Source organism: Arctopsyche grandis, chromosome 3, assembly GCF_051622035.1.
Source record: "Arctopsyche grandis isolate Sample6627 chromosome 3, ASM5162203v2, whole genome shotgun sequence".
NCBI lineage: Eukaryota > Metazoa > Arthropoda > Insecta > Trichoptera > Hydropsychidae > Arctopsyche > Arctopsyche grandis.
This window is the reverse complement of record NC_135357.1, coordinates 13,893,200-13,906,421: the sequence shown is the minus strand read 5'-3', so window position 1 is coordinate 13,906,421 and position 13,222 is coordinate 13,893,200. Positions and strand designations below refer to the sequence as shown.

At 30.6% G+C, this 13,222-nt stretch overlaps 1 protein-coding gene across 1 annotated transcript; it reads left to right on the top strand.

Annotated features, from left to right (window-relative positions):
• The first annotated feature begins 356 nt into the window (after positions 1–356).
• Positions 357–10,263, top strand: LOC143909901 (uncharacterized). Its single transcript, XM_077428158.1, has 10 exons — positions 357–420; positions 5,756–5,966; positions 6,425–6,568; positions 6,641–7,291; positions 7,367–7,519; positions 7,620–7,831; positions 7,918–8,031; positions 8,301–8,504; positions 8,587–8,803; positions 8,883–10,263. The coding sequence occupies exons 2-10, from the start codon at positions 5,817–5,819 to the stop codon at positions 9,210–9,212; spliced, it is 2,175 nt and encodes a 724-aa protein (XP_077284284.1). The 5' UTR covers positions 357–420; positions 5,756–5,816; the 3' UTR covers positions 9,213–10,263.
• The last annotated feature ends 2,959 nt before the right edge of the window (positions 10,264–13,222 follow it).

Below are 13,222 nucleotides of genomic sequence, written 5' to 3'. Positions count from 1 at the left end.
GGGTCGGAGAACTCCAGCGTATCCTTTGTTCGGGCACTTACTGAGTCCCGTTAGCTTAATCCGGGGTCTCTATTGTTCACCCAAGAATGCACTTAGACAGTAGATACTCTGTCTCATGTTCCCACGTTACAAAATGTATGTATAAGCATCATTTTTCATTTTGCGACTTTTGACTCTTCACAAAAACTTATTTTGCGACTTTTGACTTTTGACACGAGCACAAAAAATGATATATTTTTTGTGCTCGTGACGCTTAATTTAAATGTCAGCATCATTTGTATTAGCATTTTATAATAAGTAAAGAGGCGATTTCAAAAAATGAATAATATTTTTGAAGAGTTTTATAAAAATGCATTGGTAACAGTGAGGCTTGTGAAGTAAACAAGCGAAAAGGGGTTGGCAGCAGCAGCAGCAGCAACAGTGGGAGCAGGTAAATTGGTCGAATGCAATACACCTAAATCAATTCACCTAATGCAATTCCACTAATGACGCTTTTACCGAAAATCTATTGACCTAATGGTAAATTCACCTAATATCTTTATACCGAATGACACATTCACCTAATTTCGAGTTTCAAACCAGCAGTAGCCGAGTTTCAAACCAATAGTAGTAAATTTTATTATTTAGTAATTTTTCGACGCGATATCAATAGATGGCGTAGTAACATAGACAGATAAATGTTATAACATTTCTTTGCAAATAGCCCTTAAACTCTATATACACCATATTGCGCCCGACAGAAGATTTAAAAAGGATTTCCCACCTAATGGCGACTGAACTAAATTAAGGACATTGAAAAAATTAATTGCTTTTGTAGCTTTGTATTATCTTTTGCTATATATACTATACTATATTATATAGCAAACATTGTACATATTTACAATAAAATTTATGATAAAACAAAGTAATAAAAAGGAATCAAAAAAGATATACAGATTTTTTTTATTGTACATATATTAAAATTGGCTTTCCAATCATCAATATTAAAAGAAGGTGAGAAGAAAACGCATGTATAATAGACAAACTAGTACAATTTCTACGATTGATACAATTTCCATAATAAATAATTAATAATTTTAAATATACGTAATAAATATAAATTATGATGAATACATAACAAATATAAATCAGTTAGTAATTTATACGTAGATTGCAAAACACAATGAAATATAAACAATAATAGCAAGACAAGAAACAAGCAATACAATAAATAATAAATAATTTATTAATCAAGTTACAGAAATAAACCAATTTATAATAAACATTTTCATATAATAAAAACTCATGAGTGGTATTACAGATGGTCAACTTATTACAGACAACACAGAACACATATATTCTTTTCAATATATGAATAATCAATATGTAAAACAACTAACGTTAAAGAAAATTGACTATTGTATCAAGTCATGTAATAAAAATACTCTTGTGTGAAGCTATAGAAGTTTTTTAAAAAAAATTTGGTACGTATATAAACGAAAAGACGTTTGCTAATTTCAATGACCATCTCTTCTCCACCGATCATGGTATTTGGTTGTTCTATTAGTGACACCACACAGACCCTAAGTAAATAATGATTTCAATCAATAACTGTAGCTTGTGACATGTCTAATTGTTTCGCACAAAATTTAATGCTTATCAGCTCATTCACACAGCGATAAATAAAATTTAACATTGGAAAGAGTTTAAAAATTTGAAGCCGCATATTTTTTCGAAATCCTTTTTTAGTTCAGAATTTAATATCACATTTATAATTGGGTTTCAAGCGTGGAGCTAGGATTCTAAACGTACATTAAATCCAAATTTCAGTTCTAAATATACTAGAACGAAAAATTTAAAAATAGCATAGTATAAGTAATATTTATCAATAAATTATGGAATTCAGCATTTTTAATCTTGACATATTCTCTAACGCAGATTGCCTCCCTGCGACGATAACTGTAAACGAAACAGCTCCCATATCAAATTTTGCTAACACAAATGTGATACTGTTCCATTAGTTGTCGCATAAATCTACTAACAACAAATTTAGGATATTCTTGGCTCGATGAGTAGGACCAACGGGTCCTCAGTAGTTTCCACAGTTATTCCAACCCTTTCCTCTTCAGAAATAGTTTTCCAATGTCTAAAAAAAAAAATCATTACCTTAATTGATCCCATGTTATCAAAACTTAATAAATAAAATAAGTAGGATGAAATTGATTATATTGAGTAATGAAATGTTTCGTGCTATTCTAAGATAATGTGATTGCAATTGCGAAATATAACTTCACTTAAATCATACGTGTACTTCATATTAATGGTTGTGGTTGGTGAGAACAACTGCGGGAAAGCTTTGCTAGCGTTTAATTATTACATTAAATAAAATAGTGAATTTGGCATTTTTCTAAAGTACAATATTCTAAATGAATTATTACTGGTATGAATTATTTCAAGTTTTATGGAGTGATTTGGCATACAATATAACTGTATATATGAAAGTATTGAATTTTGACATGTTACATTTCAGCACAAATAAAAGTTGCATATTATATATTTTCTTGAAATGTTCATTATGAGTATAACAAAAGTACATTTAAATGATAAAAAAGAGCCTCGTAAAAAAGGCTTCATTTTGACTATAGAACAAATGTACGACTTTTGCCGTGCAGAATCAACAAGACTTGAGTATGCATTGCAAAAAATATTTTGATTTTTCAATGGAGAAGTTATCTGAATACCAAAATCCGACATTTTGAGCAATCCAGATGTTAGGGTTTTTTGCAGACACGGGTTGTTCCTTATATTTAGATATGAATTTCTCTAGTCCACCGTATTCGATTTCCTGGTCTTCTTTTAAGTACTTTTACAACATTTTCACTGTTCTGGTAGGATAAACAATCTGCAGTATTATTAATGGTATCTGCATCTAAAACAATACAGCATTATAAATAATTGTACTAGTTCAAGAACGTATTATTTACACAGTTTCATTATGATTTTATTGATGTGAATAATTTATCTCCTGAGTGATATCACATTCATAATAATATAACATCATCAGTGATTATAATTACTTATAGCTAATGATGATAGAGTATGAATTAAAATATGAATAGAATGAAAAATCAGTCCCACCGTATCTAAAGTGGGAGGTATAATTAATTCAACATTCGTGTACATATTTTGATTGGCCAGTATCGCAATATCCTGGGCCCTGGGAAAATTTATTCTGGGTCCTATGACAAATTAAAAAAAAAAGATCTTAAAAATATATTTTAATGAGTTAAAAATCTATCAGAAATATTATAAAAGTACCTATATGTTAGTTGCTATTTTTTAATTTAAGATGTCGGCTGCTCTGCTGTCCCTTTCTCCATCGTAGTGTGCGTGGGATGCGTGATGTGGAAAAAAGGGAGGAAATTGTAAACCAATGAAAACAGGGCGTAAATCTGTTTATGTATTGCGACTGTATTAAGTTATACAGAGATCAAGCAGAGCAACCGAGGAAAGGGGGGGAGTAAACAAAGAAAGCAGAAAGCACGCGTGCCTTTTGAGGTTAGCCACGCGTAGCTGGCTACGAGTTGTTGAGTAGCTGCCTTCTGGACGACAACTGAGACAGACCCTCTGCAGACAACTGCTTCCTCTGGCGCACACCGCTATACTGGCGATACTGGAGCTGGTCGCTGGTCTCCAAGTATCGTCACAACCCATCACCAGTGGCCGAGCTGGTGATTTCGGTGGCGACAAAAACTACGTGTTTATGCCGAAGCCGTTGGCGCGCGACTGTCAGTCAGTCTGGGGTGGCCAGCACAAAAATATATCGGACAAATCGTGGAAAATTCTCGAGAAAGTATAATTTTTTTTTTTTAATATAGTGAATTGATTTTTTAGCATATAAAATCGACAACATCAAAAGGACACAAACACTACATATGTATATCATATCAGGGGTTTATAACTTTTCATGGTTATTGTGTGGTGAAAAGACTGATTAGCTTTAATACTATTGCATAAATCGCCACCCCATGAGTTTTTTTTATATTTTAAATATTTGTATACGAGACCAATGATTAAATACTGTGTTTTCGTTGATTTCCGAATTGATATGTTGTTTTGAATTGTTGTTATTGTGGAATGAATTGTTATGTAATGACTGCCACTTAAAATCAAGTTTTGCAAGTGATGTGTCACCGCTCATGGTTATTGTGTAGTGAAAAGACTGCCAATAAATCACCACACCATGAGTTTTTTTATATTTTAAATATTTGTATACCAGACCATTCATTAAATACTGTGTTTTCGTGTTTATTAATATTTGTCATAACTATTGTGTATTAAAAAAATTTCAAAAGACTCTATTTCTTTCAATTTAAAAAATTTTACTGTGTACTTTTTATTCCCATTATTTAAATAATTAATATATATTTACTTTTTCTTTATAATTTTTAACTTCAGCAAGTGGAGACTCTTGTCTTCTACAATCTAAGACGAATTGTCGCCGGAAGATAAAGAGTGATATATATTTTCTAGTTTATTTCCGTTCGATTTCTTGTTTGAAAATAGATTTGAAATGTTGTTCAGTAAAACTCAAAGATTGTTAATGATAACAATGCCAGCTGTTCTCTAGAGTAAGTATCAAATGAAACACAATGTTTCCACAAATCTTTGACTTTTTCTAGTGTTCGGGTAAAAAGTATATATCTATATAAGAAAAATATTAACAGAGTACATATGTATAGTAAAAGTGTATTTACCTGTTGTAATATATTCTGATTAGTCACAATATGTTTCATCTATCCCATATATAATAATTATTTCATATGACAATGGATTTAAAATATGACTTATCGGAATTAGTCGATATGTAAAATGGTAAGTGTTCATCGTATGACATTTCTTCGCTGAATTCCGTTTCTTCTATCTACTTAATGAATATGATTTATAGAACCTAGGCTTTCAATGAATGTAACACAGTATTGCTTATCACTTAATAAAATGGCACTTGACTTGCAATTCGAGTCGGCATGACACTATCAACTATTAGTTTAATGTGAGTATCCAATAGTTTCGAAAAAATCAGCAGCATCGGCAGCAGCAGTCGCATCATTTTTGAGATTTGTATGTAATAAAAGGCTCGTTTCCGGTTTATAAAACTTATTGATTATTTATTATTTATGTAATATTAATTGAAGGACTATATTTTTTCGATAAGAGTAGACATTTAATTAATAAGTCCAAAAAATAGTGTAAGTTCGAGCGTACAAGTTAATACAAGTTATAGATATAAAATTTCAGTTCGATACACGGTCTAGGATATATAATAATTCAAAGAAAAATAATGCTACTTCCGGCAGATTTGAAAATGAAAAAAAAAATTATAGCGCAACGATTAAAATTTTATTACACAGTAAAAAGTTTCAGTGTTTCAGTTTCAAAGATATTTAATGGTGTTTGAATTATTACTAAAATACACAGCCAAACACGCACATTTTTTAAAAACAGTGATCGACTTCATCTATTAATAAAATATAAATTTTAAAATACAACTTAATATTTTATTTTGTTTTAAATAATCTTGAAATTATCAATGCAAAAGTGCCATCTATCCGTCAACGTAAAACAACCTTCATTCGATCAATTTGTATTAGGTAAACTGCAGTTAGGTATGTATGACATTAGGTATGGTCGTCGTTCGGTATGTTGATATTCGACCAACTCGCTTAGGTATACTCGAATTAGGTGAATTGCATTAGGCGAACTTACAGTGAATCAGCAACAGTATCGGTAGTGCGGCGAGGGGCGGTCGCGGGGGCCGATGCGTCGCTGTCGGTGACATGTGGGGCGAGGGGACGGGGGCGCGGGGGGCCGGGGAGGGGGCGGCGGGGGCGCAGAGTCTGTGCGCCGCTTGCAGTTTGCGGGCGGCGCAGCCCCCTCGAATTCTGCCGCCACAGGTGGCCTCAGCAGCTCACTCCATGGGACTTGAGGTACTCGAGCCTACTTCTAACTCTCCATTCCATCTCCAACTAAATCACCAACACCAACCGAATGTCTAAATAAATTACCTATTTACTATTTACTTATTTATTTCACCCCCCCAATCGCAAATTTATTTGTGCAATTGAGCAATGCTGAGGTGTGTGAATGCAAATCGTACTTTTAATTTGCTATACAAAATATTATGATAAATCCATAGTAAGAAATATGTAATTATATACTTATCAGATTTTTTTTATATGTTTATGGATGGCATCAGGATGGATGACTCTGATTGAATCTGTTATTCAGTCTCAAAAAATTGAAATAATTAATATAAGTGGTTTTATTATTGGGACAAACTGGGTCTAATTAGACAATAATATGGAGATTTTCTTTTAAATTTATGTAGGTTATTGTGAATAATCCTAATATCAATTGTGATAAATATTTAATTTCATACTTTCAGATATCCGGTTTAAACAGTCTTCCCACTGCAGTTTGTAACGAATGTTTCGTGTCTATTCACAAATTTTATTTGTTCAGGGAAAGAAGTAAAAAATCTCACAGTATCCTTGTTAATTATCTTAAAACTCTCAAAGCCAACGAAGCGGTAAATATTTAATTTTTCTTATCTTACTTATAATTTATGTGTTACTAATTTATGATTCGTTTATCATTACAGATTAATTTTGATATTTTGAAAAGTGAACGAGAAAAAATATTTCCACCCCTCACTCGTTCTAAAACTCTAGTCTTCGATGTAACGTGTTCAGAAAATCCAAATCGATGTAATTCAGATGAAGTTGAATCCATCAAAACAACTGGTGGATTGAATTACCAAAGTAACACAGTAAAAGATGAATGTTTTGAAGAAAATTTAAATAGTGAATCGGAATTTAAAAGAACCGAGTCTAGATCCAGTTCTTGTTCTAATAAGGTAGATATGAATCTCGGCATGGATTTTTTATATGAATTGCCTTTACAAGTACCAGTTAAAAAAGAAAATGAATTTGAAAATGAGATGCCAAATAACGACGAGAGAAAAAGGGAAGCTAAAGAAGTGGGAGAGCGAAAACGAGCATTAGATACGTCGTATCAAGAGAGTGAGAATGAGAATGATCTTTTTGATTTCGGTGATGATGACTCGAGTATGGATGTACCGATAAAAACTAAGAAAATAAAAAAATCTCGAGATTCAAAACATAAAAAGAGAAAAGAAAAAGTGAAAACAAAAACTGATTCTACTCAAATTCAAATTGTGAATTCTACTCAAAATGTAATAAGTGATAAGAAACTGAGTAATCGAATGGTTCTTGAAACAGAACAATATAAGGTTTATAAAGAATCACTTGCTTTTATTTTAAATTATTAATTAATTCTTCTAATAATGTTTCTTTGTTGATTTTAGGTGATAAAATTAAATAGAGATCAAATTTTAGCCGAAATGGCAACAAATTCAAAAAGTAAACGATATTTGAATTCACCCCACAAGTGCACTCTTTGTGTGAAAGGATTTAATTATGAAGACGTTTTACAAAATCATATGACAAAACACGAACCTGTTAGTTTAATCTTTTTATCTTATTTGTCTATATATATGAAATATCGATGGATATATCGTGTTATTTTATGTAAACTACGTAAAATATATTTTTTTTTAGAAAAGTAATTATTTTGAATGTGATCTTTGTCATCAATTTTTGCCATCAGCAGTATCGATGCGAGGTCACAAAAAATCGCACAGTACCAAGTATCAATGTAAGATTTGTGACGTTATAAAGGCTTCTCGTCAACACCTGCTGGAACATTACATGTTGGTTCATGATGGTGCCCCGCGTACCTATATATGTAATGTGTGTGGAAAAATGTTAACGTAATGATTTTTGTTATTCAATTTCTAAATTAGTAATTGACTTTTAAGTATATAATAATAATTACTATTTTGTTTTAATATTTCAGTAAAAGAACTATGTTTCAAAAACACATGAGAATACACTATCCTTCAAACAAAATAGCTTGTGATAAATGTGGAAAATTATTTAAAACCATTGAAACATTAAGAGCTCACATGCTGTAAGTATTTTATATATGTATGTACATATATATATATATTTTTTATTTATTTATTTTACTTCATTCTTTTGTAGTTTTTGAAATTTTTATCGTTTCTTAATGTATAAAATATATTTTTAACAAAATTTATCCTCATTTCAAGCCATCATGAAGGTGGATCATTAACGTAAGTGTAAATTCGATATTAGGATCAACGGAAACTTAGATAAACATAATGATGAAAGTTGAAACAATATTCATTTTATTAAGCTGTTTGTTTTTTGTTTCAGTCGACACACAGATGTAAAACCTTTTTCTTGTGATCAGTGTTTCAAAGCTTTCCGGTATGCGTCCTTACTATATACACACAAAATTACCCATCTTACCACTCGTAATTATTATTGTGTTGAATGTGATGTACGATTTAAAACACAGTCTAATCTGCGACTTCATTTGAGAAAATCTTTAAAACATGTCGACCCTGATTTGTTAAAGTATGTTTCAATATTACTTACAATACTAAGTGCAAAAAATAAGTTGTCGTTTTCATAAGCGATGTATTGTTTTCTTTACAAGGTTCGGATGTGATCAATGTGACCGACGGTATGAAGACGAAAAAAGTCTACGGCGTCACATAGAATGGGTTCATCTGCGTCAGAAAAATTATAAGTGCTCGAAATGTGAAATGCAATTCGGCTCTCCAGACGGACTACGTAGTCATATGAAGAAAATCCACGATGGCATTAGACCACCACCTAATCACGTCTGTAAAATATGCAATAGAGCCTTTAGGGTGAGTCATAAATATGTCCTCCGAAATCATACAATTTTTTTGTTCATTGCTTACTTTAATTTAATTGATATATTTATAGGCGAAGGCAGTGCTTGTAAAGCACATAAGGGTGCACACCGGTGAAAGACCATATGAATGTCATGAGTGTGGGAAGAAATTTGCTCAAAATTCGACAATGTCCACTCACATAAAATTAGTACATTTAAAAATGCAACGGCAGGTCAACAGAAAAAAGTCAACGGATATTGTCCAGATAGAAAAAAAGCCACTTCAGGAAACTGTAGTGCCACCCACTTTTACTTACCATTCATCTCCTAGTGAGAATCCAGATTCTACTTATTTTTATGGAACCGGTTCAGCACAGTCAGCGCAAATAATGCGGCCTAATCCTGCTGCACCGTTTCCATAGTATCATGGTGATCCTCGACAAGCAATATAGTGTTGTTAAAATCAATATATGTATTATATTTAATAATCTCAATGTTCAAAAAGAAAGTCGAAAGATCTTTCGTTTCATGCATTAATATATAGTATTACTTCTGTACATATGGACTCGATGATAAGATATTTTTGTCTATTTATTTTTTGTACGTGCTTCTATGATTGCAAACATGATATGATTCTATCATCCAAGAACTGTTTAGGGAATTCTCATCTTAGTTTTTAGGGTAGTATGTAGTAGTCGAAATCCTTATATAATCTGCCCAGATATCGCACTTTACTACATTTACCAGCATTTTATGTTTTCAGAATCTGGTGAAATTAGAATTGTGCCATTTGTAAATATTATGTATGTATTAGGTTCCATTTTTTTAAGGAATCGTATTGTTTATAAATCGCAATATTGACTGGAGTTGGTCAATCAGTAATTTAATCATATACAAATATGTATTATTTAAAATTGTATTATTTAAATTGATTTTGATATTTTGCGCTCTGGAGTTTGAACCTATAATGATGAATTCGTTAATGCAAAGCTTAAAATTATTTATTGATCATTTTGATCAGAGTTTTTTTTTTGTTATTCTAGGATTTGTGAATTTTTTATATGCTCAAATTTATATGCTTTAGAAAATCATGACAAACAATATTTATTTAATCTCTGCAAAATTTGCAGTAAATCTAGTCCCAAATTTGAATCTCTGAGATGGGTTGTCTGTAAACTTAATACACATTCTCAAATAATTATTATACATATTATATGTACGTATATTTCAAATTTTGAATGTATCAGATCAAAATTAGTTAATAGCTTTAATGGATATATATATTTATGCATAGTTTGTATTTTTTATACAATTTATTTTAACTTGTATTGTGATCTTGTGAATTATGTGTACTGATAATATTAAGTTCAGTATTAAAATACTACAATATCATAAGGAGTTTGAACTGAAATAACTTTGTATGGAAACGAGCCAACATAATAGTTTTTATAATCATCAATAAACTTATTGATCAAAAAGTATTTTTGTTTTCTTTTAATTCTTCACTGTTGTATGGTGTGTCAAGAAAGCACATTTTTATATAGAATCTTTTTTTATTTATAATTACAGTTACATTCATACGTTAAAAAAATACTAACAATAATTATAAGTATTTGTGCTAAATAATTAATTACATTTACAAATCGGAACAATTTCACATCAATATAATAATTTCCTAAAAATGTAATATGAGATCTATGTATGTATTATATTATAGGTTTATAAAATTAATCGCAGATTACATATGGAAATCATCAAATTATAAAAGAAGCGGTAAAATATTTCTATTTTATTTGAATTGTATTTTTTTTCGATTTGAATATTACGACAACGATTCTATGTTTTGACTACGGTAAAGTAAGTGAATTGAAGGAAGCAATCTTATGGTATTTATTGCAAGAACTTGTAAATGTATTCCACTCGACGTAATGATTTTCAGTCGAGGTCACCAATTGATATGTGTTTATCAAAATGTGCTCATAATAAATAATAACAAACTTTGGAGCGTAATTTAAAACAATATCAGCTCATTGCATGCACATTTACATATAAAAAAGTTTAAAATGTATTTACATCACTTGGTAATATGTGGTATTTATATATAATATATTATATATACCATATATACATTTAGAGAGAGATAGTCTAGCACATTAAAATCTAAGGAAAATAATACCTTATTTTTTACTTCATTAACCTATTGATAATTAATAATCTTACTATATGCATGTCGAAATACACTTATTATTGCTTAAGATGACTTAAATTTATTCCAAAATTTGTTTAACGCATAATTTAAGACGAGGTTACAGGAAGATACATACTAAATAATCTCATTAATTAAATTATACGTATATACAAATGATTGGGTAATTAGTGATGAGTATATTTAAACTAAAATAAAAACTTAAACAATTGCTTTAATGGCATTCAAAAAATATATAAATATAATCCATATAAATTTTCTCTAATGTCTTTTAGATATTAAAAATATCAATGATATAAAAATAAAAGGTACGCAGAGCCAATAAGAGGCATGACAACATTCTACTTGATATAATCTGTGGAAACACTCTTGTTTCCAATTCCCCTATAGGCATTAGTATTATATTTGCATAATAGTAAATTAAAGTATCACGGATTTATTTAAAATGCAATAGTCGAGAAGAATATTTGAGCATTATTACAAATAGTTCTACAATCTTCACATAATATAGAATTGTATGCACACATTCAATTGAGTTGGTCTTTATTTTTAATCCTATGGCAGTTAGACATGTGGTTAGCATGAGGTTCTATGAATATGACAAGTGTTAAAATGATATACCAGTGATTATCTTATTTCTATGGCGTTTTTAAGTACTATGTTTATTCACAGTTGAAATTTCATTGGTGTGCATTCAGATTGCTCCCTTCAAACCTGTTCTTTTTGGTTTTTTTTTTTACTAGGATTCCATACTATCTAAGTATATGAAAAGACTAGATAGGACATGTTTATATTTTTTTACATTTACAATCATGCAAAACAAACAGAAACCGTTATCTTTCCTATGAAAAAATATATAATTAAAATTTGCGGCAAATATAATATTTGCTTAGTTTAAGTAACTTGATAACACATTGCACTAAATAGCCGTATACAATCTAACACATATCTAAAATGTTATATATATATATATATATATATATATGTAATATGTATGAAATAAAAAATAATTTATAGATGTAATTTTAAGCGTGAAAATTCCTAGTTAGATTTGATGTACACACATACCCATTCATACATTACATATTCACACGTTTTTATATGACGATATTAAAAAATTGAATCTTTCTTTTAATGGCGGAATGTATACATTTGGTCAAGTCATCTAGTATAAGCAGTCACATATTTTTTCAATGAATTAATATCATATCAGTGTAGATTTGAAGGTCGGGTTAATATTTCTTTGGAATAATTTATTGATTTATTTTATTTTTTTATATGAAATTAGCAAAATTCAATCTGTATATTGCGTCAGTATCAATTAATGAGGTGATAGTATTCGAATGGCACCAATTAGATTTTCAATAAATTATAATATTATCAAGTGTTTCATTTAATTTTACTTCAATCATCAATAGGCAGGGTTGTAGAATAGCCGGTACGCGCCGGTACAGCGCCCCGCCACCTTTTATCGGCACCGGTACGCGACCCGGCATAAAAATTTCAAAAATCAAAATAGTGTAAAAGTTTAATTTTTTCAAAAAGTTTTACCACGTTTGCAATATTTTTAACCCAAGCTCGATGACAAGGAGCGCTGTCATGCATAAAAATGCTGTCAGGATCAAGGATACCACCAGGCCTTAAGTGAGGCACCAGATGTATCTCTAGCACATTTAAATATTGGTCCCCATTCATGGACCCATTGATGAAATAAATGGGTCCTGGACCTTTTTTTCGCTTATGACGGCTCAAACCATTGTCTAGGGTGGATGTTTAATTGTGCTATCGGTACATGAGGGTAGGTAGCGTTCTCGGGGGCTGCAACTTAAAAACGGCTTTGTCTCATGAATTAAGGATACATTCATCGCTCGAAGATTGCTTTGAGGATACACTCGATGCATTTCTTGCATAATGCAAAAAAAGTGCAAAATCGAGCGTACCGGCACCTCAAAATTTAGCACTACATCACTGCTGACAATAGGTATCCATAGAGTTTGCATTATGTGGATCTTTTTGATATCATTATGAGCATTCGACAAATCTTTCTTTCTTTTAATATTTGCATGTAAAACACTTACAATATATCTCTTTTGTTGAACAGTCTATAAACGACTCGCCGATATCGGTGTCATACAAATTATTTGCTTATAAAAGATATGCTTTATATATAGATTAAATTATTATATCGACTTCTCCTGGTATTGTTTGCATTTAAGTCGAGAGTTA

Coding starts and splice junctions, on each gene's coding strand:
- LOC143909901 (XM_077428158.1), top strand. CDS start 5,817: ATGTGGGGCGAGGGGACGGGGGCGCGGGGGGCCGGGGAGGGGGCGGCG. Junction 6,569..6,640: donor CTCTCAAAGCCAACGAAGCG/GTAAATATTTAA, acceptor TTATCATTACAG/ATTAATTTTGATATTTTGAA. Junction 7,520..7,619: donor ATATGACAAAACACGAACCT/GTTAGTTTAATC, acceptor ATTTTTTTTTAG/AAAAGTAATTATTTTGAATG.